Source organism: Strigops habroptila, chromosome 12 (genome assembly GCF_004027225.2).
Source record: "Strigops habroptila isolate Jane chromosome 12, bStrHab1.2.pri, whole genome shotgun sequence".
Taxonomy (NCBI): Eukaryota; Metazoa; Chordata; class Aves; order Psittaciformes; family Psittacidae; genus Strigops; species Strigops habroptila.
In genome coordinates, this window is record NC_044288.2 from 6720379 (window position 1) to 6748176 (window position 27798).

General features: G+C 48.9%; 1 protein-coding gene across 6 annotated transcripts in view; it reads left to right on the top strand.

The window, feature by feature from the left end:
* The window catches only part of CSMD2 (CUB and Sushi multiple domains 2), a 283054-nt gene that overhangs the window by 229125 nt on the left and 26131 nt on the right, over positions 1 to 27798 (top strand). For all 6 annotated transcript variants that reach the window (XM_030504566.2, XM_030504567.2, XM_030504569.2 and 3 more), the window contains 14 exons: positions 1387 to 1575; positions 4248 to 4425; positions 6074 to 6219; positions 9929 to 10009; positions 10729 to 10842; positions 12390 to 12578; positions 13059 to 13205; positions 14139 to 14327; positions 19543 to 19728; positions 20032 to 20226; positions 21891 to 22064; positions 22766 to 22939; positions 25756 to 25929; positions 26923 to 27111. In XM_030504566.2, coding sequence (XP_030360426.1) covers positions 1387 to 1575; positions 4248 to 4425; positions 6074 to 6219; positions 9929 to 10009; positions 10729 to 10842; positions 12390 to 12578; positions 13059 to 13205; positions 14139 to 14327; positions 19543 to 19728; positions 20032 to 20226; positions 21891 to 22064; positions 22766 to 22939; positions 25756 to 25929; positions 26923 to 27111 — 2325 coding nt within the window. The remainder of the gene's footprint in view (positions 1 to 1386; positions 1576 to 4247; positions 4426 to 6073; positions 6220 to 9928; positions 10010 to 10728; positions 10843 to 12389; positions 12579 to 13058; positions 13206 to 14138; positions 14328 to 19542; positions 19729 to 20031; positions 20227 to 21890; positions 22065 to 22765; positions 22940 to 25755; positions 25930 to 26922; positions 27112 to 27798) is intronic.

Genomic DNA, 27798 nt, shown 5'->3' on the forward strand with positions numbered 1-27798 from the left:
TCCATGAGCATTTAATCCAAATGAGTGGAAAGGTGTTACATGAAGGTCATGCTTCATCCAGGATCTGTTCACCCAGATTTCTGCCTACGGCAGAAAGCAAATGTTCCTGAAGTGCTTTGTGACAGCGAAATGCCTTTGAATTAATTCCAGCCAGATTCACTTCGATCTTGGCTCTGTTGACTGAGAGTCAAAGAGAAGTCATCCACTCTCTTGACTGAGAGTCAAAGAGAAGAGTCCTCAGCAGCCATGAGTTTGCTCTGGAATTTTGCTTTTCAGTCTCAGCTGAAGTCCAAATGCATTCTTAGCTGCAGCCCAGCCCTGTGCTGAGGCAGTGGTCTTCTCTGTCCGCCTGTCCTTGGCATAGGGGAATATGAAGGGGCAAAGGATGCCAAGGGCAGGTTGTGTACTTCAGACTGAATAGGGTGGGCTTTTCTGGGCAGCAACTGGGAGCCGGGTGATCCAGCTACTGCCTGGGATTGAGATCCGAAGAGCGGGAAGGATGGAGCGTGTGTCTCCAGCCATGTAATACAGCCAGGGACTGACAAAGGGCTGCCTCTCTCCCCAGAAACAGCAATAAAAGCTGCTACTCATACTTAATTGAAAACATTAATTTTGTCTTGGCTGTCCTGTTCCTGCACCATATAATTCATGGGCTGCTGCACAATTGAGGAAGGAATGTGCTCTGTGAGGCACTCTGGGTAATCTCGTGGAAGTTGCTATGTAAATTAGCTCTAGCAAGGCTGACCAGTAATTTATAATGCCGGGTGGAACATGTTAACTAATTGACTTGCATTCGTCATCAGGGTTGTCCATGTTTTGTGGAAAACAAGGCAGGTTTCCCAATTGGAAGTGAAGTGTGGGGTGACTGTGTGAGTACAGGCTCTAGGGCTCTGCAGACCCCAGTGCTCCTGTCTGAGGCTGCAGCAGGATTTTCTCTCAGCCTCCATGCAGATGTGCGCGTGGTTTGTTCAAGTGTAGCTCCTGCAATTAAGTTGTTGTATGAGGAGGAAGTAGCCAGGCAGCACACTGAGTGTGTTGTTCCTGCTTTTGGAAGAAAGTACAAAGTATGAAACATTCCTCCTTATTTACAAGGGCCTGTAGGGACAGGACAAGGGGAATGGCTTTAACCTGCCAGAGGGGAGATTGAGATGAGCTCTGAGGCAGAAGCTCTTCCCTGTGAGGGTGCTGAGGCGCTGGCACAGGGTGCCCAGAGAAGCTGTGGCTGCCCCATCCCTGGCAGTGTTCAAGGCCAGGTTGGGGCTTGGAGCAACCTGCTCTAGTGGAAGGTGTCCCTGCCCGTGGCAGGGGGTTGGAATTGGATGAGTTTTAGGTCCCTTCCAACACAAACCAGTCTGTGATTCTGTGATTTTGGGGCTTTTTTTTCAGCCTACGAGCTGCAGGAGTGCCCTGACCCTGAACCTTTTGCTAATGGTGTTGTAAGAGGAGCCGGTTACAATGTTGGCCAGTCCATCTCTTTCGAGTGTCTGCCTGGCTACCAGCTGATCGGCCACCCGGTCCTGACCTGTCAGCACGGCACCAACAGGAACTGGGACCACCCGTTGCCCAGGTGTGAAGGTATGACTTTGGGGTCACCCTGAGAGCACCCACAGGGGCATTTACGGGGAGAGGAAAAGCTTCAACACTCTGTTGTGGCCTCTTTTTGAATCATTGTTTTGTACTTGGGCTGCAAGTTTCTCTGGAAGCAAAAACATTGCTGGAGGCAGGCTGGGATGTGCACTCTGAGTAAAGCCCCAACCCCTGGAGTGTTGGCATATGTTCTTCATGAGTTGGTATTCAGCATATTTCAGCCTAGTCCAAAGGAGCATTTTGAACAGCTCAGAACCAAGCTGCGTCTTTTGAGAGGGATGTTTGAATCTCGTGCTCCGGGTGAGGACTGTCCCTAGCTGTCACTGCTGATGCCAGTGGGAGCTGTGCTTTCAGCATGAAGCAGTCCAGAGTCATTGTAATAATTTTCTTCTGCCTTATTTCTTCAACAGTGTTCAGCTTCCATTGATTTGGCATTGGTGAATAAATATAGTCCCTGGTAAAAGCCCCTTGCCCCTCTGGGGACTCTTAGTGCGGGAAGATTGTGTCCTTATCCAGTCTCCTTAGTGTAGCAGTGATGGCATCTCCAGAGTTATCCAGACAGGAGTTCTGCAGTAGCCTTACATGGTCTCCTTTCTGAAGACCAAGTATGTGCTGGGAGGACCCTGCAGGCTGAAGGAGTGGATCTACATTCTAGGCATTGAAGCTCAAATGTCCATATTCTCTTTTCAAACCCCAGCATGGCTATTTTAGCCTTTCATCCTTTGGGCCAGTGGACTGAGTTTTGTGTGGTTTAGTGTAGAAGGTTTTCATACAAACCCTGAAGAAGTTCAAGGCTTCTTATTGAAGATTTCCCACCTCATTTCCCGGGAGCATTGACCTTTATCCCAGCCTTGGATATTCCAGCACTTGGTCCACAAGAACTGTGCACTGAGGAAAGAGAGAGAAGTGATATTTTTCCTCTTTTAAGTCCTAAATCCTTGAACCCCAGTGAATACAAAGCATGAAGAACTGAATCCTCAGCTGCTCCTCACTCACCCCAGCAACGCAACAGAGATGTGTGTTCACTGAGAAACTGCTGGGTGCTGCTGATGGAGCTGGGCTAACAGGGTCATGCTCCTGTCTACCTTGGGCATTACCTCTGCCAGCTACAACCATCCGGTTCTTCTTTATTGTGTTTTTTAAGTAGCTTGCTTGCTCTGCAGCACTTCAGTAGTAGAGAAGGGTAAGGGGATAGGCGTATTTTGGACCATTTGCTGCTTTTCTCTGTGTGCACATCTGGTGGGCTGTTAGTGCTGTTAAAGTCAGCGCAGAACTTTCCTTTTCTAGCTGTTTCCTCAGGTGATCCATTTTTACATAGCAGAAGCAGTGAGGACTCGCTGCCTTGGGCAAACCACCTCACCTTTCCCATGCAGTCACAGCTGAAAGCCCTTCTAATTAAAAGAGAAGCTGTAATGCTGAAATAAATGCACAGAGGCCAAGGTTTCCAGCACCACTCCAGGGAGTTTTTCCAGTGATCAGCAGGCTGCTGCTGCTCTGCAGGGCAGAAAGGAACATGCCCCCCCCAGGTTTCTTGGGTGTTTGTTTCAGAAAATGAGTGTAGGGAGTTACATAAACACACATCTCAGCTTGACAGACCATGTGAGTGAGCGGAGCAGAACCAGACAGGGAATATGTGGAGCTTGGCTCTAACCTCACATCTGGCACATCAAGTCAGGGCCAGGGTGGCAGAAGCCTGTGGAGCTATTCCTGCACAGAAAGGAGTGTGTGTTGCTCTATGTTAGTATAGCACTGAGCCTGAATTAATAGGTTGTGTGGGGAGGGTGGGTGTGTGAGCTGAAGCCAAGGATTGGGTTAAAACAGCTACATGGCTTCTAGAATGGTGCTGGCTCAGGCAGATGGCACTGTCTGCACTTAACCCTGTGCCCTTCAGTTGTTGCAGGTTGCCAGTAACACACTGCAAATGTTATCATCATTTCAGTTGAACTTCCACACCAGGGAGGTCCAGAAGCTGATGTTTGTACATTGGACTTTCAGACCTAGGGGCCTGCTGTGGTCCTCCTGCACTGCTTCAGCAGGATGTCATCTTCCTGTCCCTCGTTGCCACTGCCCGGGCTGTTTCTAATTGCCTCTCTTTAGTCTGCAAGTTCATTTGGAGCTGGAAGATACCTCATGCAATAGAACTGTCATCTCGATTAATGAATTGGATGCTGCTGTCATACAAATCATCATTTCCCCCCTGCTCAGATGGGCTCTGTGAAAAGCCAGCTGCTTGGTGCTTCTGGTCCAGGCCGTGCTGTATGAACAAGTGGGTAGATTTGCCCACTGGTGTGATCTCATCAGGAGATGTATTTTCCATGCATGGGTGCAGGCAGCTGGTGGAGCCCAAAGACTCTTACTAGGGCATAAGATAAAGTTTATTTGCACACCTGGCTCTCACAGCTGTACAAACAGCCCTGCCAGTCTCAGCTTGGAAGCACTTAATAAATTTATTGTAATGGGATGAAGTTGAAAATGTTGGATGGGACTGTGACAGGTAAGAACTATTTGAAGCAAGCTAGGGCAGGTTTGGGGGCTGGATCCTCCTGTGTCCAGAATTGCTGTCGTCTTATCCAAAAAACTGAAAGAAAAATGGGAAATAGAGGATCTTTAAGAGTTACTGCTTCTTCATGAGGTTTGTGTTTCTGTCTGATTACCTGCAGTGCCTTGTGGGGGGAACGTCACCACCCAAAATGGTACAGTTTACTCTCCTGGCTTCCCCAACCAGTACCCCAATTCCCAGGACTGCACTTGGCTTCTCACAGTGCCGGTGGGATATGGAATCCATCTCAACTTCACTCTGCTGCAGACAGAGCCCTACAATGATTTCATCACTGTTTGGTGGGTATAGCAGAGGTGTGAGGACTGACTGGAGTTGCTACTAAGGCTCCATTTCAGAAAGATGCTCTTGCTGATAAATAGAGCACCCGCCGCCGTGGTGTGTTTGAGAGTAGGAGCATCCTCTGGGGTGAGGCTTTGGAATTTTTTTTAACCTGGGTGCTAGATAGAGCCTTTAGATTAAAGGCCATGTGCTGCAAGGGGCTCGCAAAATGGCCAGAGGACTGTCTCCAAACACTGCTAATGTTGCCTTCCTGAAGGATACAGGCAGGGAGCGCAAGGTCAGTGAAGGGGATGATCACTCGCTGCTCATACCAAGGGGTGGAAATGTCACCCGTGGGGTCTGGAGGGGAGTCTGGACAGGAATACTTCACTTTCGTGGTGCTTTTGCCTCAGTGTTGTGTAGCTCACAAGGAGTAGTCCCACCTTTGGCCATGCACCAGCGCCTGTCAGACCTTATAGGTCTTTCTTGCTATTAATCTCTGTGGTCATCAGTTAAAAACGAAGCACATCAGCCCCCTGCAGTGCCTCTGCCCCACTGGTTTGCCACAGTAACCCCAGGCAGGCACTGACCTGACCCACAGCCTGGCTGCAGCAGGAGCCCCCCGTGTTCTGCTGGGGCATGAGCCTGTCCCTTTGTCTCCAAAATGCTCTGCTCAATGGAATAAGGAAACATCTCTTGGGAAGCCGAAGGGGCTTTACAGAAGACACTTTATGAATAGTAAACGGGGTCTTTATCTCAAGCTGAAGTTAGATGGAATTAATCTTGTTCTTGCATAACAGGAATTGCCTTTCACTGCTGATTTCTCTGACAGGCATTTTAATGGGGCTCATTTTTTGTTCCTTTTGCACTTTATCTGTGGCTACCTGTCTATGGATAGAGGCTGAATGAAGAAAAAGCCATTGGTAAATCATTCACATTTACCAGTGTCTTCTTTGGGTTTTTCTTTTGCAATCACAATACACAGCTCTGCAATCCAAGCCACTTCCCAGGCTGCAGAGGCAATGCCAGGATGGCATTAGCACCAGAACTGGCCTTTTAAACAGCAGCAACTGGGAACTGTGACCTCTGATGTAAAATGGATGCAGCTCTGATGTGGTTAATGAAGTGGCACTGATTTCTTCACCACCGGAGCCTTACTGGCTGGGATCATCCTTCCCTATTTTCCTATTTGGAAAAAGGAAGAGAAATGGCACATTATCAGCCTCAGTCAGCCAAGGGAGAACGCATAGCTGCACTGGCTGAGGAGCTTGTGGCCACATTCTTGAGCTTGTAGCACTCAATCAATACCTGCCTTTCAAAGTATCTGGGTGTCTGCTGTGCAAACAGGGAGCAGCTCCTCTGGAAAACTGGCCCTGACTCTTCAAATTCTGAGGTTAAAAATGGAGTTTATGTTTGGAATTGGCTGCTGGGTGAGCACTGCACTGCCAGAGAGATGATCCCGGTTGTAATGGAGTGGGGAGGGGCCTGGGTGTCCAGGTCAGCTGCCCAGGGAGCTGCTGAGACTGTAATAAAGATGTAGAAAAGGGAGGACAAGGGAGGAAGAGTGTGGAGAAGTTCCCGGGCGTGCAGTGTAGGAGGCTGGTTGTTGCCTTGGATTAAAGACATGTAATAATGCTCTTTTCTTGTGTTTCTGACATATGATTTTAGGGATGGTCCACAGCAAACAGCCCCACAGCTTGGTGTGTTCACTGGCAACTCTGCTAAGAAATCAGCCCAAAGCTCTTCCAATCAGGTCCTGATGAAATTCCACAGCGATGCAGCCAACGGAGGGATCTTTGCCATTTATTTCTATGGTCTGTATTGCTTCCTGAGCAGCACATGCCTTATACCGGTCTGTGGGCTATCAAGGGATTGTGGCTTGAGGGGAAGACTAGTTCTGGGGAAGAGAAGATTCTCCTTTTATTGTCCTGACTGTGGCAAGCAAAGGTGACTGAGAGGAGGATTCTCTCTCATGTGCTGGAGAGGGGCTTTGGACAAGGGCCTGTAGGGACAGGCCAAGAGGAATGGCTTTAACCTGCCAGAGGACAGATTGAGATGAGCTCTGAGGCAGAAGCTCTTCCCTGTGAGGGTGCTGAGGCGCTGGCACAGGGTGCCCAGAGAAGCTGTGGCTGCCCCATCCCTGGCAGTGTTCAAGGCCAGGTTGGACACAGGGGCTTGGAGCAACCTGCTCTAGTGGAAGGTGTCCCTGCCTGTGGCAGGGGCTTGGAACTGGGTGAGCTTTAAGGTCCCTTCCAACACAAACCAGGCTGGGATTCTCTGATTCTATGATTTTGGCGATGTGTTTTAAATGGTAGCTGTGTCCCAGCTGCAAGGTGGCTTCATTTCTCTGGGGAGGAAAGGGATTCCCATAAATCCCTGCATTACCTGGGGATTCTTTGGTGTGAGCACAGCTCACGCTAGAGAGATGTTGGGTATTACATTGAAATGAGAGCATTTGCTTTTCACCACTAAACAAGAGCCCGACTTTAAATCAGATTAGCTAACAAGTTCTACAGCAGTGCTGGGATTTTGGAATGTGCAAATGGAGACCTCCTCTGGCTTCAGTAATGTGCTGGCAACCACGTCAGCGGAGCCGCACGTGAGTTACACCATGAACCTGTGCAGAATGGCTCAGCTTATGTCCAGTTCTGAAAGACAAGTATTATGTGGATAGGCTGAAGGTAAGGAATGTTTGCTAGGCTTCGGAGGGAATTGGTTTACATTGCAGAACCCTGTAAGATTTATTTTGCCAGACAACGGCGTGGATGTAACAGTTATGCAAAAAATTATGGTTTTTAGGCAGTTTGGCTCAGAAATGAGGAGGATGTAAACACTGCTGCAGCTCAGCGAATGCTTCCTTCTGTAATATGAATTAGATACTCTCATTGCTGTGGTTAGGGCCCATCAGCATATGTTGCTGTTCTCTAATCTTGATAGCACTTTATACTAGTGTTTCTTTAGCTGATAGGTGGGGTATAAAGCCGCTGCAGGCATGGAAGGTCTGGGGTTGGCGCTGGTAGGGATCAGGGTACTCTGCAGTCATTTATAACCCGTTAAGCATCTGGGCACTCTGGCAACTGCTCTGCCTTTTATTGAAGTGTCATTTACTGCCTCATTGCTCCCTGTATACATGGGGCTTTGGTATAAAGCCTAACCCCAACGATGGAAGTGACTGAGGTGGTTGCCTCCAGGATGACATTCTTCCCTCCTTCCCAGGCTCTCATTCAGTGTGTGGTGCCTTGCACACCAGGAAAGGCGTGGGAAAAGAGTTCAGGCAGCTAAATCTTGGTCATCACCCTTTGGGGTGTAACTGCAGGGAATGCAGTTTCCTCAGGATCTGCAGCAATGTACATTTTCATTTCTGTGTCTGCGTGGTGGCAGATGTACGACACAGGAGAGTCCTCCTTCAGCTTTAAATGGTCTTTTCCCATACAGTGATGATCAGCACCATGTCAGAGTACCACTGCCCTTTCAAACGCCTGCAGAGAAACGTTTCCTTGGGGTGGAGGAACGGAAACAAAAGAGTGATTCACAGAGCTTAAGGAGTCAGTAGCATCCCTTGAAAAATGAGGCTGCTGCACCTGTTACGAGACGGGTTGGTTCAGGTGCCAGGGATGTGAGTGTGATGGGAGGTGGCACCTTAACTCAGGGGGTCCCACTGTGGTTTCAGGGGCTCTGTTTTGTCCTGGTGAGAACAAATGGATGTGCTGTTGAAAGGAGCTTTGCTGCTGCTGTATCACCCATATGCTGAAGCCATCTTAATCACAGCTCTCTGTTGAAATACAGTCCATTAAGGGAGAGATTAATGCTGTAAATGCTGGGTTATCCTTCCACTTCAGTAGATACGGTCAAGCACTTCTTTAAATAGCATTTAATTTCGATTTTTGTTACAGTTTCCTTTCCTTCTTCCCCTCACTGTCAAACATCTGTTTAAAAGATTCCAAACAAGTGTGTTCCCTCCTGGGATGGCTCTTTGCTGTGTCACAGAAGGATTCTTCCCTGCTGTCTCCCCTCTGCTCCTGTCTCCCCCGGCCCCAAGGGGCCAACTGTCCAAATTAGAGCTGGCACTTTCCTTTGACCCCATCCCAGCTGAGTTTAGCTCACTGTAGTAAGCACGTGTTTGGCTTCTACCCTCCTTGCACACATGGGATACATAAGCCCATCCCTCACGTTAACCAGAAACTCCTGTGTTCCCTCCAGCCCATTCCCTGGATCTCCAAACATCGCGTTTTTCCAGATGCCATTTGGGAAAACATTATCCTACCCCAGGTTAAGGGGTAAGGAATTCGGGGCAAGATGACTGGACATCTTCTGTCCATGTGTATTTAAGCATCGTTGTAAACCTCCTCATGGTGCTGCCAGCCTTGCTGTGGTGCGAAGAGTTCAATATTGTGGAGTTAGTAAGAATTAATATTCAGTGGCAGCTTGAGCTCCAGTATCTTGAATAAAAAGGCTGATATAAATTTCAGAGGAAGTTGTGCTTGTCCAGGGTCAGGAGCAGGGGGAGCAAAGATGCAGAGAAGTGCTGAGCAAATAGCAGAAAATGTCTTTCATTAATATTCATTTAGTTCCCAGTTCCATATTTTCAATTTAATGGTGCTCACAGCTCTTGTGTGTTTATTTTATACACAGTACAGTGCTCAAGCCTTATGCACCCACATGCTTGGAAGTGGTGCATTTGTTTTGCTCAGTGTGAGCTGATCTTTTGGGTTTGGTGGAAAATCTGCTGTTTGCAATGTACTGGTCAGGTGCAGGAGCCAGAAGGAATTGTTTCTGCTCATCAGCTGGATTTCTCCTCCCTGTTTAACCACATGGTACCCATGAAAAAACCATGTAATTGAGGAAAGAGTACAAGGTCTGCCCTGTTCTGCCTTCCATGAGGCACTGACATCAGCCTTGCACAGGTTACTCTGTGAACTGCTCTGTGAACTGCAAGCTACATGTAGGATTTACACTTGAGCCCATGAGTATGCCTGGAGTTATTTGCAGAAGTTAATGAATAATTCCAAGTTAAAAATAAATCCATGAGTTTTGTGATCTCGGTTCAAGGACAGGGCGTAAGGATGAAATTCTCTGAGTGATCATTGTCATCTGATTGGTGCTGGAGCAGTCTGAGACTCTCCCTCCTCTGTGATTGACCTGATTCCACTGAGATCACCAAGATCTTCTCCCTTAGTATCCCAAAAGGTGCCGGTAACGCTGCCTCACGTCAGCACCCGTCGGTCATTGTTCCATGTTCATCCAAACACAGTAACACTGTCTGGGCACCTGCATCTCCACAGGCTGACCAAAATCTGTTTGCTATTAGGTGTGAGAAACTGGAGGAAGCTGCTTTGGAGCACAAGTGCCTGGCTCCATCTATGTAGGGTTTGGAGGGGGAAAGGGCTGGTTGCAGTTTTGCCAATTCCTTCTACTTGTGGAGGGGGAGGATTTGCTCTGATGTCCATTGTGCTTCCCACCAAGATGGCCATGGCCACCTTCACCCCCAGCTTAACATCTGCTACTCTTCCTTTGCTCTTTCAGCCTACCAGCTCTTCAGATGCCAGCCTCCCACCATCGTTCCCAATGCAGAAATCATCACTGAGAATGAAGAATTTAACATAGGTAACTTCTCCCTATCCTCTGAGCCTTCCTTCCCCCCCCACAATCCACTGCTGGGAATGCCCACAGGAAGACACGTGTGTGTGGTCACCCCGTATCTGGGATTTCAGGAGAGCTCTTCACATGTGTAACTCTGTGAAGCACTGGGTTCTGCATGACCTTGCTCAACACCCAACATTCACACAGAGTCAGATCGATCTTTTCCTCCCTGTTCGTACAGGAGTGGTTTGGCTTTTGTGGAAGCCTCTAGCTTGTTTGGAAACATTCAGAAGGCTTTGCCACAATAACAGTTTTCAGGTGGTTCAGACAAAGCATTGTGTGAAAGCTTAGAGGCCCTTGGTCTTTTTATGAGAACCTTTCACCCATATCCGCTGTGGTTTTTGTGTTTTTTGGTGTTGCTCACAGTTCCATCCACATTTTAAGTGTTTCTGCAACCAGTGAAGTAGCCATGATTTTTTTTAAAGCAGCTTTTCTCCCTGTCTGCTCTCTCCGCCTGAAATAGCTTACACAAATCATCATAGCCTCAGCAGCATGACAGCAGTTCATCCTAACTGAGGCTCCAGCATGCTTTTTCTGTACCTTTTATTTCTGCGCAGTCATGCCAGAGCTCGATGGCAGAGGCATGGTCAAGAGGTCTCTGCGCCCCATGGTACTCACGGCAAGGTTCAGCCTTAATGAATTGATCCTTCTCTTGGGTCAGTGTTTTCTGTTTCTGTCTGCAGGTGATGTGGTGAGGTACAGATGCCTTCCTGGCTTTACCTTGATTGGAAATGAAATCCTGACCTGCAAACTAGGCACCCATCTCCAGTTTGAAGGACCTCCACCCACATGTGAAGGTAAAGCTGGGGGTGCCCAGTGTGGCACCCAAAGCTTCCCTACCTTGAGACTGCTGCAAAATGGGCTTGCTATGGGAGGGAGCAAGCTGGATGGCAGGTAGAGGAGGTTCCCCTGCACATACTGCATCTTTGGGGTTAATTCTCAGATCTTCAGGGTCCCAGTAATGCAAAACCACCCATCAGGCATCAGGACCTTGTGAGGAGGATAGTGAGACACCTCTGTAAGCTTGCACCTTCTTTAAAAGGCTGAGCAGAGGTCTGACACACCATGTATCTGACTGCCTTCACCAAGTCATTATAAGTCACCCAAATGTCCTTACCCTGAGAGGTGGGGAGGAATTCTGTGCTGAGAGTTTGCCAGTGATCCATGAACAGGCAAAGGAAGAGCAGGCTGGAGCTGAGTGAGCTCCTCCAGCCGGGCAGTCCTGCAACAACAGCGTCTCTATTAGTGCCACAGAATGTACTACTTGGGAGGGAAATGAAAGGCCCGAGCACACCGCATTGTACACCTTGCTTGCTGCTCAGGGGGCATCCCAGAGATATTTCCATGCTGCCATGTTACCTTATTTATCCTCTGGATTCCTGCTGGTATCTTTGTTCACTCCAGCCGTGATTATTTCATCTCCTTCATTCCCTCCTATTTGAACATTTTTGCCATTTAATAGGATATTTTTCTATAGCTTTATTCTCTCTTGAGATAGCGTGAACTGAAGGACAGAAAGAGAGGTCATTCAATTATTTACTGATGGTTGTTAGCCTGGGGGTAAAGGGACTGCTTAAATTACATCTGGCCACCAATTTACGGAGGTCAAAAAATGACTGATGGGATTAAGGATTTGGGAAGAATACACTTGTTCTTTTTGGGTAGTTCTGGCTGTTTTCTATTAATCCAAGTATAGTGTTTGCACTGGACTTAAGTGACAATTATGGATAAATAAAGATCCCTTTCTTTTTATGCTTTTGCTTGCTTTGTGTGTTCGCCTCCTCTTCTGAGGTGTTTTTGCTGATCTTTTTATGTAGTGTCTTCAGCTGGATTAAATGTTTCTAGAAGCTCAGTGGGGAGTAGTGATTAGAGAAAGGAACTGGAGTTCTTATGTCCTGGTTAACAAGTTCGTGGGTGACCCGGGTTAAGCCTGTAGTTCCAAACCTTGTTCTAAGCCAGATAATAAAGTTTCCAGGGATTCCCGGGGAGTGTTTTGCAACTTAAGAATAGTCTTGTGGTTGCAGTGTTACTCATTTTGTGAGAGATGTGGAATGATGCAAGTGACAGTTGAAATTGTTCATTTGCATTGTTCTTTTTAGCCCCTGCCTTTAAGCGGGGCGATAGCTTGGGTTTGTGGAAACACAAACATGCTTTTTGTGGAGAATAAATACACCAGGATCTGGGGATCTTCTGGGAGGGTGAAGGTGTGCAGTGGATGCACACAGGTGGGAGTTGCGCTCTATCTTGACCTGGCTCAAGGCAGACCTTCATGGCCACAGCATCTTATGTTCCCTTCCTTCCTCTGCAAGCCAGGAAAATGAATTTTCTGCTGTATTCCCTGCAGTGCAGTGCCCAATGAATGAGGTTCTGACAGACTCCACCGGCGTGATCCTCAGCCAGAGCTTCCTGGGGAGTTACCCTCACTTTCAGACCTGCTCTTGGGTGGTGAAGGTAGAGCCTGGGTATAACATCTCCCTCACCATAGAGTACTTCCTGAGTGAGAAGCAGTATGATGAGTTTGAAATCTTTGATGGTAAGAGATTCGCCAGTTTGACTCGGCTGAGGGGGGAGGACGGAAATGGCCAGTTTTCTTAACTGCTAATCTCTGTTCCCAAAGCACTCTGTGAAGAGCTTTCCACCACTCCACCTGTAACCTTATGCTGGACTTAAAGAAAGCTCCTCTTAAGACTCATTGATTCTCTGGAAAAGGAAAAATCAATGATTTGATTTTTTGATAGATCTAAAGCATTTTTCAAAGGGGCAGGAGTTAGCAAGCTCCTGGGAGAAATTGTAGCAGAGGTTGCTGGGAAGGGACGAGTTGAGAAGGTGGGAATTCTCATCCCTGAAGCCGTGCAGACGAGGTTTTTGAGGCCCATGAGCCTTCATGAACAGAGAGGGGATCTGTCAGTATTCACAGTGAAGCAGCTTTGTAACCAGATGCAGAATGCAAGTGCTGTGCTGATGCTCCTGTGGTTGCCTGTTGGGACAGGAGTCGTTCCCTCCTTCCTTGCAGGTCCCTCTGGCCAGAGTCCACTGCTCCTGTCACTGAGTGGGAACTACTCAGCCCCTCTGACCGTCACCAGCAGCGGGAACAGAGTCTATCTCCGCTGGTCCTCTGATCATGCGTACAACAGAAAAGGCTTCAAAATCCGCTACTCTGGTAAGCACATGGAAGAGACTGGGTGTCTCTGCCAGGAATGTGGCCACCTCTTCAGCCAAGGATCGCCGTGAAATGGCTGCAGAGTGGTATAGGCCATCTGTGTGGGTAGAAGCTGCCAGTGCCTGGGAAGGCTCCCAAATCTGGGCTTGTTCTGAGCTGGTGAGGCTGCGGAAGGCAGGTTTTCTTCCAGGAGAAACCTTGAGGCTTTGGCTGGTTTCTCCACCACTCTAAAGAATCAGAATCAGAACCAGAACATCTAACCACAGGCAACGTGGCTCTGGATGGATGAAACCCATCCTATGTAATTCACCATAAAGATTGCCGTGTTACTGAATTACTGTGTCCTTGCAATGAGCCCATTTTGAGATGTTTGAAGATGAACATCTCAAAACATAAGAATTTGTGTTAGGAGCTGCTTGGTGCATGAGGCTGATGGTGTTACAGCATTTGCAGTTTAAAGCACATTGTGCTCCTGCTCAGGCATTCTGCCACTGCTCTCACAGGAGCAGGGCTGGAGAGTCCTGGTTGCTCATTCAGCACAAACCTGCTGCTGGATACTGAATGTTTGCTGAGAATTCCTTAAAATGAATTACTGTAGCTTGGAACTTAGCAAATCTTAATTAATGGAAGTTATAAAACTGGGTTGAAAACTTGCCAAGATGTCATAAATAAATAATGACTTTACTCAGTAAATGAATTAAGTAATATTTAATTATCAGAAATCAGTCTTTATTTCTAGAGCTGAGTGAAACTTGGAGAGTAGCCCTGCACTCCTTCCCCCTTTGGCTTTGTATTTATCCATCACACGTTCTCTGTTTCCACTGCAGACTCAGGGTATGGTAAGCATGCTGTAATTCCTGAGAACAGGAAGGGAGCTTGACTTGCTGCTGCCCATGCAGTGACGGATTTCTTTTCTTCTGCCCTCCCCTGCAGCCCCGTACTGCAGCCTCCCGCGGGCACCGGCGCATGGCCTGGTTCTCAGCCAGACGGGGCTGCAGCCCGGCAGCACGCTCCGCTTCGGCTGCGACACAGGCTACCGGCTCGTTGGCCACAGCACCACCACCTGCTCCCAGCACCCTCAGGGCTACTTCCACTGGAACAAAGCGATCCCCCTGTGCCAAGGTGAGAGCAGGGAGGTGTCGTTTCAAGGGGCTGGGAGTCTTGGGAGGACTGAGGGAAACACAGTGAAGATTAAAACCTGTTGTAATTCCACCAATTCTCTGCTGAGAACAGGCTTGGAGCTGCAGGTAGGCGTGAGGGATGCTCCTCACATCCAAGTCCTTGGGAACACACAAGCAAGGAGAGAAGGGAGTAACTATTTTGGGAGCCTTCAGGATGGGGGGGGGAAAAAGCATCTGTGTAAAGGCTACCGCTGTAGAAGTGTTCGAACACTCAGTAAAGACACAGCCAAGCCTCAGTTAAGGATGGGAGAAGCTATTGCTTGGAAGAGTCTGGAGAGGCTGGCAGGAGCACAGGTCCTGCTGGGTTTTAGTGACTGGAATTTCATTTGGTATTTCTGGATGTGCCCTCTTAGGTCTTCATGTGTCAATAGGGGATGAGAAGTTTCTTGGGATTCAGTTGGTGCCTAGTTTCCATTGGCTTTATCTAAGATGAAGGCACATATCTGTTCTTTCCACATTTCCTCCTCATTAACTTTAATCTTTATGACATATCAGACTTAGCACAGGGCTCCTTCCAGGTGTGGAAGTGGGGGGAGGACAGGGCACTGTGCCCCAGAGGGCTTTGCTTCCATGCTGTTTTTCTCCCTCACTGTGTTCACTTCCTGATGGCACCACCTTCTCCATCCGCCAGCCATCCTTGTTCCTTTGTGTTGATAAAACACCCATCTTTATTCTGCTGAAGCCATTCAGTGTCTTTGAACATTCATCCATGTTCCAAGGGGACTGAGCGCTGGGGATTAATATTGCATTGACTTCCCTGGAAACTAGCCAGGGAACAGAGACAGCGTAGGCAAAATCTCATCGCAGTGTCTGCATTGTTGTCCAGTCCAAGCTCTAAGGAAAAGCAGGATTATTTAGTGTGGGAGGCACCAAAAAGCCTTGAAAAACTCCTTTCTGTGCTCCTGAATCACTTCGTCTCTTTGGAAGTTGCACAAGGGTGGAAGCAGTCCTGCCTCTAACAGGTGGGTTTGTGCTGTGGGTGCTTATATCCATTTGGAGCCCTCTCAAGGCTGTATTTATTTAAAGGTGAGTGGAAAGCAGTAAACCAAGGACTTGCCACCCAGCCCCATTGACAAGGGGAAACTGGGAAGCTGGGCACAAGCTCCAGTAGTGATTTAGCCCCTGTGATAACATGGATCGGACCAAACACCGAGCGCTGGAATGAGCAGATAAAGCACACAGCAAGACCTGCAGGAGCGAGGGGCTGTCATGGCAACTGTGCCTCCCGAATCCTTAGCCCAGTGCAGGGAATTTCTCTGATGTAATGCTGCTTTTTAAGGAAAATCCTGTAATCAGGAATGGGTACGGATGCTGCCAGGTCTTTACTGTCCTGGTGTGCTGGAATGCCACCTGAGCCCTGTGTTCAACTCCAAAATCGATATTCACTTCCAAGAGGTATAATGGTATGTGGGGAATGGGTTTTAAACACAGAGGTGGGGAGGAGGTAAGAGAGAGGATGTGTGGGGAGATTGGGAGAGGATGTGCTTGGATGGGGTATCACCCGACAGAATGATGCAAAGCAAAAATGAGTCCCTGAGCACTAGTTTCCGGGGCACCAGGGAGGGAGCTGGAGCCAGGCCATCTGTGGCTTGTCCCTGCCTGGCCTGGCAATGCTGAGCACCCCAGGCCTTCGCTGTGGGATGGAGGAGTGTGGGAAGATGCTTTCCCATGGGAGCTGCATGAGAAACACTAAACCCACCCAGTGCTGTTCTGGTCCAGCTGAACCTATGACATGTCAGGAGCTTGACGGGCACAATCCATGGTGCCACTCCATAGCAGTTGCCAGTACAGGAGGAATTTGGGGGCCAATTCACATCATTTCGATTTCCTCTTTGGAGCAGTGTGTGTGTCCCCACTGACCACACAGAGCAGCTTGGTGCTGGATGTCCCTCTGGAAGAGTGGATCTGTCTCCAGCAGGGAGAGCTTGCTGGGTCACGTTAGATCCTGAGGTTGAACTAGCACCTTTGAGAAGGTCACCTCCTCTCTCTGTTTCCCTGTATTTGCATCAGGACTCTTAATACTGGCTTGTGGTTATCAAGCGCCTCGAGATGGATTCAGGAGGTGGTGAGTGGCAGCGAGCTGGAGCTGTCAGGGAATTCACGGCAGAGCAGCTCCCCCCCCCCGGCCTCCAGCAGCTGATAGCCAGGGCTGGCTCTGCTCGTCCTCCCGCCTCGGCTACGTGGAATCCAGCATCCTTTCTATTCGCCCATGTTGCTCTCAAAGCCAACTGGCAACCTTTGGTTTTGGGCTGTACTCAATTTCTCATCCTTTCTGGTGGCCGGGGCTGCATGGCAGAGGTTTGGGAACTCACTCTGTAACTGCATAAATTGCTCACACTGTCAGGAGGGGAACTGGGGTGCCCGCAAAGACATGGTCTAGTTAAATGGCATTTCCCACTGCTCCTTTCTGCCAGTACATAATCCTCTTCCCCTTCCCCATCCCTTCTGAATAATCTTTACTGTGTGTTCCATCCTAGCTGACATTTATGGGAGCAGCAGAGAATATTCTGCAGGGAACAATCTTACGTTGGCACAATGAGGGAGAACACAAGATGATCTAATACGCCTTTTCTGTCCCTGCTGCCTATTTTTAAGCTGCTTTGTTTTTGGAATCCCAGCTGCAGATTTGCTTGCATAGCCTCTGTCCCTTTTCCTAACACATCATCTTCCTGCAGGAAGAGTTTTATACCATTAAGTGCTCCTTCTACTTTTTCCCTGGACCACACTCTCCCTGGGTCTCTCCAAGCCAAATGCTGGTTTGCTTTCCCCTGGAACAACTCTCTTTCAAGGTCTCGGATCCTGGTGAATGGCAGTACCTGCAATTTGAGCCTCAGAAATGCTCTTTGGAGCAGATGTCAGGTTTATTGCCACCCCAAAAACCAAGCTGCTCTGCTTTGTGCAGGGCTCTGTAAATACAAACCTACTAATACCATATTCTGCTCAAGGATGTCGGATCTGCAGGGAAGGAAGGATCCTGCCATGGGTGCAGGGTGGCAGAGGTCCCAGCACCCATGGCGCTCCCTTGTCCAATCTTCATGTTGTAGCCTTCATCAGCAGGTGGAGAGGGTTACATTTTACTTAGTATTTCTAGTGGCTTAATAACACTTCTAGTAAACTGTGCCTGCCCCAGAAGTGCTTATCGTTGCTAACTCTTGTATCAGGACAAGGCTTATGCAATGGAAAGACCCAGAATGATCGAACAGACCACTGGAGAGGCAGGAGGAGGGAGCTGGCTGCAAGGCAGGACTAGGCAGCAGTAAATCATCCTTCCCTGTGCAGAGAAACGAAGTCAAGTGGCAGCTCAGCCTTAGTGGCCTGGAGCACCACTGGCCCTGGTCTCTGTGCTCTGGTGTCCCCGCTGTCAGTCTGTGCCTCAGTGCCTGTGGCGAAGCATCAGGCTGCAGCAGGGAATTGGGCAGAGAAAAGGGAAGGCTTTGTGGGGCAGTGGCATGGGAAGGGAGCAGCTTTCCCACCAGCCCTTTTGGTTGGATGCAACATCAGAAAGTCATCAGAGCACTGCTGGGTGGAAGTGACAGGGGAGGACTCCCCAGGCCCCCTCTTCTTTTGCCTCTGAATGAAATTGGTATTCAGCGTGGCTGCTTGTCTAGACACCCAGCCTTGTAGAGAGATTTGCCAAGCTCCTTAGCTCAATGAAGTGACATACATGTGATTATCATTTCAACCAGGGATGTGCCTGGTTGTGCTAATACAAGCCTGCTGAATTACTCACACCTATTAGCAACCCCAGCATCTGCGAGGTGCTGTGTAATTGTGCTCCAGGCTGGGGCTCTGGCCGACTCATGGAGCAGGAGTGGCATGAAAGTGTCTTGGACCTTCAGTGGTAGAAAGCTCTGGAGGTTGTGCTGATGCTTCGCACAGCAAGTTTGGTCTCTCCTTTTCAGCACTCAGTGGGATCCATGTCACCAGAAGGTGACTTTTCTGAGGTTGCTGATTTTCTAGCCCTCATTTGTGTGGAGAGGGAAATACAGGAAGGTGAATGTGTGTTGAAGTGTCAGCATGTGGCTCAGGAGACAGGTTCAGCCTCCAGTTCATGCAGAAGTGGAGTGGGAGCAGTGTGGGCTGCTCCAGGAAGGAATGGATTTCCTTCAGAGCAGTTTTAAGATGCAGACAGCTATTTGGGTTAGGTGTTGGCCTCCAAAGCGGTGCTTTGCTCATCTCAGTGCCCCACAGAGGCTGTTGGCAGCCCCCACGCTGGCAGTCTCACAGTGGCAGCTTCACAGGTCCAGGCTGCTCCTTCCCCTTTGCCACCCTGTGCCTCTCCAGCCCAAGATGCAAGCCTTGGAGAGGGATGGGAGCCTGCATGGTGCTTTTGGAGGCAGGTCTGTGCTTGGTTTCCCAGCTGTTCTGAATGCTGGTAAACAGATTTGAGTGGCACACTCCCAGCGCTGGTGTTCGCAGAGGTGGAGAAGAGGGTAAAAGGACATGTCACATCTCGCAAAACTCTTGCGGCATAGATGAACGTGCTCCTGATCTGTCTGTATTTGGCTGTTGCTCATCTTTCTGTGACCTGCCTGTCCCCGTTCTGCCCAGTTTGACCCTCTCCTGGCTGCAGAAGTGAGGCTTTCAGCAGCAGTGGTGCAGAGCAGCTTCTCCGAAGTGCTGCCATCTTGAGCAGGCGTTTGGCATCGTGCCTGTTTATCAATTGGTTCCCCTGAATTCCCTCCTTACCTTCTCAGCCTAAGGCTAAATTTAGCTTTCCTTCTGCCACAACGTAATTACACAATTTGCTGCCTTATGTAATCCAAAAGTGCTGCTGGAAAGGGGTTTCAGGTTGTTGCTGCTGTGGGGTGTAAATACAAAATGTTATTGCTATCTAATCCTTTATCTCTGTGTGAAAACTTCTGAATACTGTGTTGATGCATTTTGTCTTACAGATACTATAGAAAGGACGAGCCAGGGTCTCTTCCAGTAGAAACTGGTATTCAGCGTTGGCTTTGCTGTTACCACACTGACAGGAGTTGAAAATCTGATCCTCTGTGGAAATGGGCATTCACTGCAGCTTCTGGGGCTCACCAGGGGGCTGGAGCTTTTGTAAACAGGAGAGTTTGGGATCTGGGCTTCCACAAATCCGTGGTAAAATTGGAAGCTGACCGATTTCTCAACGGCGGTTCTTTTCCCCCTCTCGTCCTTCCCAGCTCTCTCCTGTGGAGTTCCCAGAGCCCCGAGGAACGGCGTTGTCTTTGGCAAGGAGTACACCGTGGGTACCAAAGCCGTGTACCAGTGCAACCAGGGCTTCCAGCTGCAGCCCGGGCAGGAGCCCAGCACCGAGTGCCTGCAGGAAGGGCAGTGGAGTAACAGCAACCAGCCCCCTCAGTGTGTAGGTGAGTGTGTGCAGCACTGCAGTCCCCCAGGGAGCTTTGGAGATCCCTTTATTAAGAGCTTCCAGCTCTGGCATGACAGCTTTGCCTCGCGGTCATACCAGGTTTCTAATCCTGCGTAACTCATGTCTGATGTCCCCTCTCATGGTGTCTTGGTTTCCCACCTGTAATAGAGATGCTAATGCTGGCCCCCTTGTTAAAAAGCCAGCACCCTTGCTGAAATGCCCCAAAGTCCATGGAGTCAAACACCTATTAACCTCTTTCTGTCTCATTTCTTTTCCCTGACTCACCACATCTGGTTTTTAGCTGTCACCTGTCCCGATATCAGCAGCATTGCAGTTGAGCATGGTCGGTGGCGGCTCACCTACGAGATCCAGTACCACTACAACGCCCAGCTAATGCTCATCTGTGACCCTGGGTATTACTACACGGGCCAGCGGGTCATCAGGTGCCAAGCCAATGGGAAGTGGAGCATAGGAGAACCGATGCCAACCTGTAAAAGTAAGAGCCGTGAAGCTCAGGAGCTGCACTGGGGCAGGCCACCTTCACATGGTGCCTTGCAGGGGATGGGGTTTCTGCTCACCATCCAGTGGGTGTGCAAGCGCTGCTGTTGGCTTGCAAACACACCCCAGCCCTGGCCACTCTTGGCAGCATCTGAGAGCATAGCTGCGGAACTGCGCTGGTAGAAGAGAGTTTGGATGCAGGGAGTTCTTAAACCGAGAATCTAAACCAGAGAGTTGAGCTTGTTCATCCTGGAGAAGAGAAAGCTCCAGGGAGACCTTAGGGCAGCCCCCAGTGCCTAAAGGGGCTGACAAGAAATCTACAGAGGAACTTTTTTTAAGGGCAGGTAGTGACAGGCCAAGGGGAATGGCTTTAACCTGCCAGAGGGGAGATTGAGATGAGCTCTGAGGCAGAAGCTCTTCCCTGTGAGGGTGCTGAGGCGCTGGCACAGACTTTTCCCAGAGAAGCTGTGGCTGCCCCATCCCTGGCAGTGTTGAAGGCCAGGTTGGACACAGGGGCTTGGAGCAACCTGCTCTAGTGGAAGGTGTCCCTGCCCATGGCAGGGGGTTGAACTGGATGAGCTTTAAGGTCCCTTCCAACACAAACCAGTCTGGGGTTCTGTGATAAACAGTTCTACAAGAGCTCCAGCATACCAGCTCCTCTGTTGCTATTGGGTCCCAGCAGCTTAACTGTCACTGCTGCCAGATGCTCTGAAATTTGCTTTTAAGAAAGAAAATGAAAAACTCTGATTTAAAACCTAAGCTCTTGCAGTTTTATGCAAATGCCAAGTTTACAGGGTGACAGTGTCACCTGTAAATCAAACACAGTCTTGGCAAACAAGCAGCGCATTCAGTTCTTCTGACATGACCGCTGTGCTTTGGATTTCTTTTCAAAGGTGGAGGTTTTTTCCTCTCTAATGCACATAGAGACAGAAAGGTTCTCCTTCAGAATGGCAGCTTTCCCTTCCTTCCTGCCTCCCTTTGTTTCTAGAGATGCAAGTGCCGACTTCAGTGACAGATGTAGTTTTACCCCTGCTAAGCATTTCAGCCAGCTCCGGGAGCATGAGCCTGACCTCGTTGTATTTCTTCAGCATTATTGCCACCTAAATTCAAGTGACAGGATCTTGGCAATGCGCTGAGGTCAGAAGCACCCAGCGTGAGCCTCTTGATTTCTTGCTGAGTGCAAAAGCTCCGGAGGGTTTGCAGATCTTTGAGGTAGATAAAATAAAGAGCTGAAGTTTGGGGCTGGGAGCTGCATTTGCAGGTGCTCCTGGCCAGGCCCCAGCTGCACCCCGCAAAGCAGGGGTCACCTGGGTGTCCTCTGTGAGTCCGGTCTCTGTCCTGCAAGTGATGGTGTGACAGAAAGCTGGGTGTCCAGTGTTGGTGTTCCAATTTTTGATTGGAGATCTTGTGCCATTTTGTGGCTTTTCTGGAAGTCAGGCTTCCTGGCTGTGTCCAGGAGTGGGTTAATAATAGAAATATTCCAGTTTTAAAAACTTCTTGTGGGAAAACCTTCTGGGTTTATTATCCATGTAACTATTTGACAAGCTTTCCTACTCCTTTCTGACTTCGATAATGATTGTGGTGGTGTCACTGAGTGCATTGCTGTATAAAAACCACAGTACCCTGCCTGTCCTCACTTCCTGTGCTTTGGATCTCTTCTAGTTATCTCCTGCGGAGACCTGCCAACCCCACCGAACGGGAACAAGATCGGCACACTGACCAGCTACGGGGCCACAGCCATCTTCTCCTGCAACACCGGCTACACCCTGGTGGGCTCCCGTGTGCGGGAGTGCATGGCCAACGGGCTCTGGAGTGGAGCCGAAGTGAGATGTCTGGGTACGTGTTGAGCATCCGGGATGGTTGATGGGGAAGAGTCTTGGCTGTGTTTCGAGAGGGAATAGGAATTTTAGATAATGATTCAAGAAAGAAGCCAAGTGAGGACTCAGCACTCCTGAAGCTGTAGAATCATAGAATCAACCAGGTTAGAAAGACCTTTAAGATCATCAAGTCCAACCGTTCCCTAGCACTGCCAGGACCACTAAACCATGTCACTAAGGGCCTCATCAACATGGTTTTGAACACTTTGAGGGAAGTGACTCCACCACTGCCCTGGGCAACCTGCTCCAATGCCTGACCATCCTCTTGGTGAAGAAATTGTTCTTAATCTCCAGTCTAAACCTCCCCTAGGGCAGCTTGAGGCCGTTACCTCTTGTCCTATCGCTTGTTATTTGGGACCGACCCCCATCTCACTACAATCTCCTGCCAGGTAGTTGTAAAGAGTGATAAGGTCCCCCCGTGAGCCTTCTCTTCTCCAGACTAAACAACCCCAAAGTAGATGTAAAAAGGAAGCAGACTGATTTCTTAAATGCTCAGTAGATGTGAGGTGTTTTGAGATTGGAGAGCTTTAAGAATGCTTTGTGGTTTCTCCTGCTGCTCTGGTTTCATTTATGAGTGCAGAGTCTGGAATTCAGACTCAGGGTGGTGTGTGATGCCTTCAGGAGCGAGCTCTGGGTGACTCTCCTCTCTCTCTCCTGCAGCGGGACACTGTGGTGTCCCCAGTCCCATTGTCAACGGGCAGATCAATGGGGAGAACTACAACTACCGCGGCAGCGTGGTCTATCAGTGCAACCCCGGCTTCCGCCTCATCGGCATGTCGGTGCGGATCTGCCAGCAGGACCACCGCTGGTCCGGGAAGACGCCTGTCTGTGTGCGTAAGTATGTTGTCACGTTTCTTTAGCCCTGGTGGTGGCCAGAGGACAAGAGCACATGTAAAGATGTTGTTGAGTGTTTGCACAGCCAGGCTGTGCACAGTTGCTTTGCACGCATGCAGTGAGCGTGCTACGCAAGAGTCCCTGGGGTTCACGTAGGAGAGAGCTGAGGTGTGGCAGGAGTGGCAATGCTGAAGTTTTGGCTGCTTTACTTTTTTCCTCTGCTTTTTAAATTCCACTTTTCTTTCATGTTTTCCACCATAAAATGGTTTGTGTTGGAAGGGACCTTAAAGCTCATCCCGTTCCAAGCCCCTGCCATGGGCAGGGACACCTTCCACTAGAGCAGGTTGCTCCAAGCCCCTGTGTCCAACCTGGCCTTGAGCACTGCCAGGGATGGGGCAGCCACAGCTTCTCTGGGCAGCTGAGCCCAGTGGAAGATCTGGTTTTTGAGGTGACCACCCTTTATCAGGGTGAGGGGAGGTTAAAGGCAGACGTAGCCCCACCAAGCACTCCACAGTGTCACTGTCTTTGAGACCTGTGCTCTGTGCTGGAGGAAGGTCTGTCTCTCTCCTCCTCTGATCACAAGTCACCTTGTACAACCTGCTTATTTTCCTTCCACTAAATAAGTTAATGAAGTAAATCTCTGGAGCATTAAGGTGTTAATAAGTTTAAGCATCTTCCTATCACTGGACATTACAATCCGTGTATTTCATATCATGATTCTCCAGCTGTTTGCTTCCAATTTCTCCTGTCTGGTTTAGAGCTTTATGTGCTGAGGCACAATAATAGCAGCAGGATATGAAGTACGGAATGACCGATCAATGAATACACAGATTCCAGCCTAAAAATAACACACAGACTTAACTTGTCAAGGTTAGCAGGGACTCCAAAACTTGGAGGATGTCTGTGATTCTACATGAGCTTTTTAGGAAAAGAATTATTGGAAAGGCTGTCTCTGGGTCCGTTGGGAGCTTTGAATTTACTCTTGTATCTGAGGATGCTCTGTTGAAAAACACTTAATTCACTTTTTCCTGCCTATACACATACGAACCTTGGATCAGGAAATCATATTGATAGAGGCCACCCTGCTGCCAGGCTGACTGATGGAAATGCAGGATTTTCTAAACATCCATTTTCATGGCTCATCTTGTTTTTTTGGGGAGGGACCAAACCTATTAGAACGAAGGCGATGAATGTTGCTCACCTGTATCTGCCTTCTGACAACTGAACCAGAACAGGTTCCTTTGCTTGGCTCTGCTTTGTACTGGTTCTGACTCAGGTATCTGAAGCCCACCAAGCTTTTGTGCAGAGATCTGTAGAGGTGTCTCATGTGCAGAAGTTGGCCTTGACGTTATTGCGCTACGTTAGGCCTTATGGATAACATAAATTTCATGTCGTTAAAGCAGAGCACTGTTGGGCTCTGAAATTAGATGCCTGGAGGCTTTATTGCTTCTGAAGCAGCTCAGGGTACTGTGTGTTAGCACATTATCTTTTCCTATTGTCCTGCTATTTTCTCTTTAAGCCTGCTACAGTTGCTTCCTCTGTGTGAATGGGACTTTCTGATCCATGCCAACTGTGGGGAGCCTTTTTTTCTGGGACAGAATCCATCACCTATTTCAAAACATGTATAATCGTATTCAGAAGCACCTCAAAGAATCTCACATCTGCTTCCTGCAGCACTAAAAGGCTAGAGTGCTTCATGTGTTTCAGACCTGTACCTGTCACTAGCTTGCATGAGGAATAAATTCCCATCCCTGTGGTACAGTCCAGCCCTGGCAGTCAAACGTGTTATGGATCTTTTGTGGGAATTGCATCTTTCCCTCTAGCTCCTGGCTTTGGCAGCTGTACAGCTAAACTGCTGGACTTCCGCTGATGGACCATTACCCTGTTTCAGCATGGCAATAATCAATATTGCTTTGTCCTCAGCTGTCAGAAGATGTCGCATTCCTTAAGCAGCCAAGGATCTCTGTGTGGCATATCCTGACTTTTCTTTTGTGCAGTGGAACTCGCTGCAAAGGTCTCTGGGCTTTGCTCGTGGCAGGGGCTGCATCCTCCCTGCATCACCCATCTCTTCCCAGGTGCCAGCAGAGCAGCCCAGGCAAAACCACTTTGAGTTTCGCTGTTGCCCATGCTTACTGCTGCTCCAGCCTTTGCCTCTGCACCTTCCCTGGGTGAAGTCAGAGCAGCTCAGACCAGTTCCCTTTCGCCCTTTACCTTGTCACTGGCCCACACTCACATCAACCACAGGAACAAGAACTGCACAAACCCCTTATTTCAGGGATTTAGAAATAAAGGGTTTTCCCCAAAGTTTTCCAAACTTAAAGCAGGAAGATTGAAGCTTTTTAGGCCATCTGCTAGAAACCTGATTTTTCTCATATTTTTCCTGTCTCTTAGCTATTCCTCCAGGTATTACTTTATACTGCAGTGAGCATACATCCGACTTACTCTAGGGAGAGGGAGGAAGACATCAGATTTCATCACTCTGTGTGTGGTGCCCAGGGTAATGTAAGGCACTAGATTAATAGCAGTAGCTGGGATTTTTGAGGAGGAGCTCTAGGGATTTACAGTCTAAGTCAGTAGGATGCTGGCACTCAGCTGCTTAGAGTGGTTCAGGGAATTTCTTATGCCACTAAAATGAACAAAGGTACCGTGCTCTCAACTTGAGTCAATATTCTAACAGAGCTGGCCACAAATCTTTGGTTGGTGTGAGTTTCAGGGTTGATGGGGGGCGGGGGGGTGTGTGGTCTCCTTTCATGGGAATTTTTTTCCAATAGATAATCCAGACAAAAAAACATAATATCTCTGATTTCTGATTGTAGCCATCACTTGTGGCCACCCTGGCAACCCTGCCAATGGCTTGACCCAAGGGAACCAGTTCAACCTGAATGATGTGGCCAAGTTTGTTTGCAACACTGGGTACCGCCTGGAAGGAGCGTCCCAGTCCCAGTGCTTGGCCAACGGACAGTGGAGCAGCAGCCTGCCTGCCTGTCGTGGTGAGTGTCTGCCTCCGCCCCGGCCGGGGCGCAGTGCACTCTGTTGGTTACTCTGGGTTTCTAAAGTGCTGCTTGACACTGTTGTAAATTCATGAAAAGCAAATGTCCTCGTTCCTCAGGAATGTACAAATGATGTTCGAGCTCCATGGCCTGCGTAAATCTTACGCAATAAGCATGATTATCCCTTGAGCTTCACTCAAAGCAGTTACTGAACCCTGCCCAGCCCTACATAGAACCCCAGACTTGTTTGGGTTGGAAGGGACCTTAAAGCTCATCCAGTTCCAACCCCCTGCCACGGGCAGGGACACCTTCCACTAGAGCAGGTTGCTCCAAGCCCCTGTGTCCAACCTGGCCTTGAACACTGCCAGGGATGGGGCAGCCACAGCTTCTCTGGGCAATGTGTATCGCTGCCTCACCACCCTCATAGTAACGGGTTTCATCCTCCAAGGCATTGAAGTAGTGTTGTCAGTGGGGAGGACACAAGACTATCGGGCCAGACGCTTAGCAGAGGTCACACTGGTAACCCTAGAGCAGTTCACTCAAAGCAAACATCATGCTCTTTGTGCAGAGCCCTTTCTCGTTCTGGGCTGCCCTTCTACTTCCATTGGTGTGAGCACTCCAGTTCACTTGCCAAATTCCCTCCCTGCACTCCCTCCCTCTGTACTCCAATCCAGTATCTCGATACTGTGGCTGTGTCAGTCAAGAAATCAGTTATTCCTGACTTGCAAGTGTAAGTCCCAGTTTGGGGCCAGAGAGCAGGGCTCTGCTGATGAGCCTGCAGGTTGCCTCTACTCTCTTTTTTCCTTTTAATAAGGACTTTTTCTATTTCTGCCCTAAAGTAAAGAATCTTTAAAAAAAAAAAAGACTGAGAAAAACCCCTTCACTTGTGGAATGTGCTTTGCAGTTTTTCCCCATTTTCCTGTTCATTTTTGGAGAATCCTTTGTTCTTTGTTACACCCTTTGTTTTGTATTTTTTTTGTTGTTTGTTTGCAGTCATAAACTGTACTGACCCCGGGCACCTGGAAAACAGCATCCGGCAAGTGCAGCCGAGTGGTCCTCACAGATTCAGCTTTGGAACAACTGTCTCATATCAGTGCAGCCATGGATATTACTTATTGGGTACACATGTCCTTACCTGTCAGGGGGATGGCACTTGGGACCGTGCCCTCCCACAGTGTCTTTGTAAGTCCTTCAGAATAATTCCCATCCACCACAGCTTTTCATCCCATGTAGTTCTCTGTTGCTTAGCTGGATGGCTATGTGAAAAGTCTGGATTCAAAACCCTTTGTAATCCATGGGAATCCTTCCGTCAGCATCAATGGCCTGTGGATCCTGCCCACAGAAGGCAAATTTGTGGTCTGAGGGAAGAAATGCTGTTAGAGATGGTTTCCCTCTGGGGGGGAAGGCAGCTCCCACTGAGTTTTACTGGTTCTGTTCAGCTCCAGTGACAGTATTGTGGGGGGAGAGGGGCAGCAGAACTTCTGCAGCGCTTCTTCATGGGGAGCTGCATGCTATTACCCTGTCTGAGGACAGGGCATGGCTGAGTTCCCATACACCCACCCATCCCCACAGCTTCGGGGGAGGGAAGTGACAGTGAAATAAATGCAGCTTTATGCTGCTGCAGTGCAGGTACTGAAGAGGATTTGCTTCTTGGCCCTTGCTCTACATTTCTCCCCATTTCCTACAGTATCCTGCCCCTTTCTGCCATTGGGGTTTGCAGAGAACTGGGAGGTTCTGGGCGATGGTTTGGCTTAAGGGGTAGTTCCAGTAGGATAGAAAGACAGGAAATACTTGTGGTGGTAATACCTAGTCCATGCATTGTATGAAGGATGTCAGTGGTGATGTCCCTGTCTTACACTGGAGGAAAGT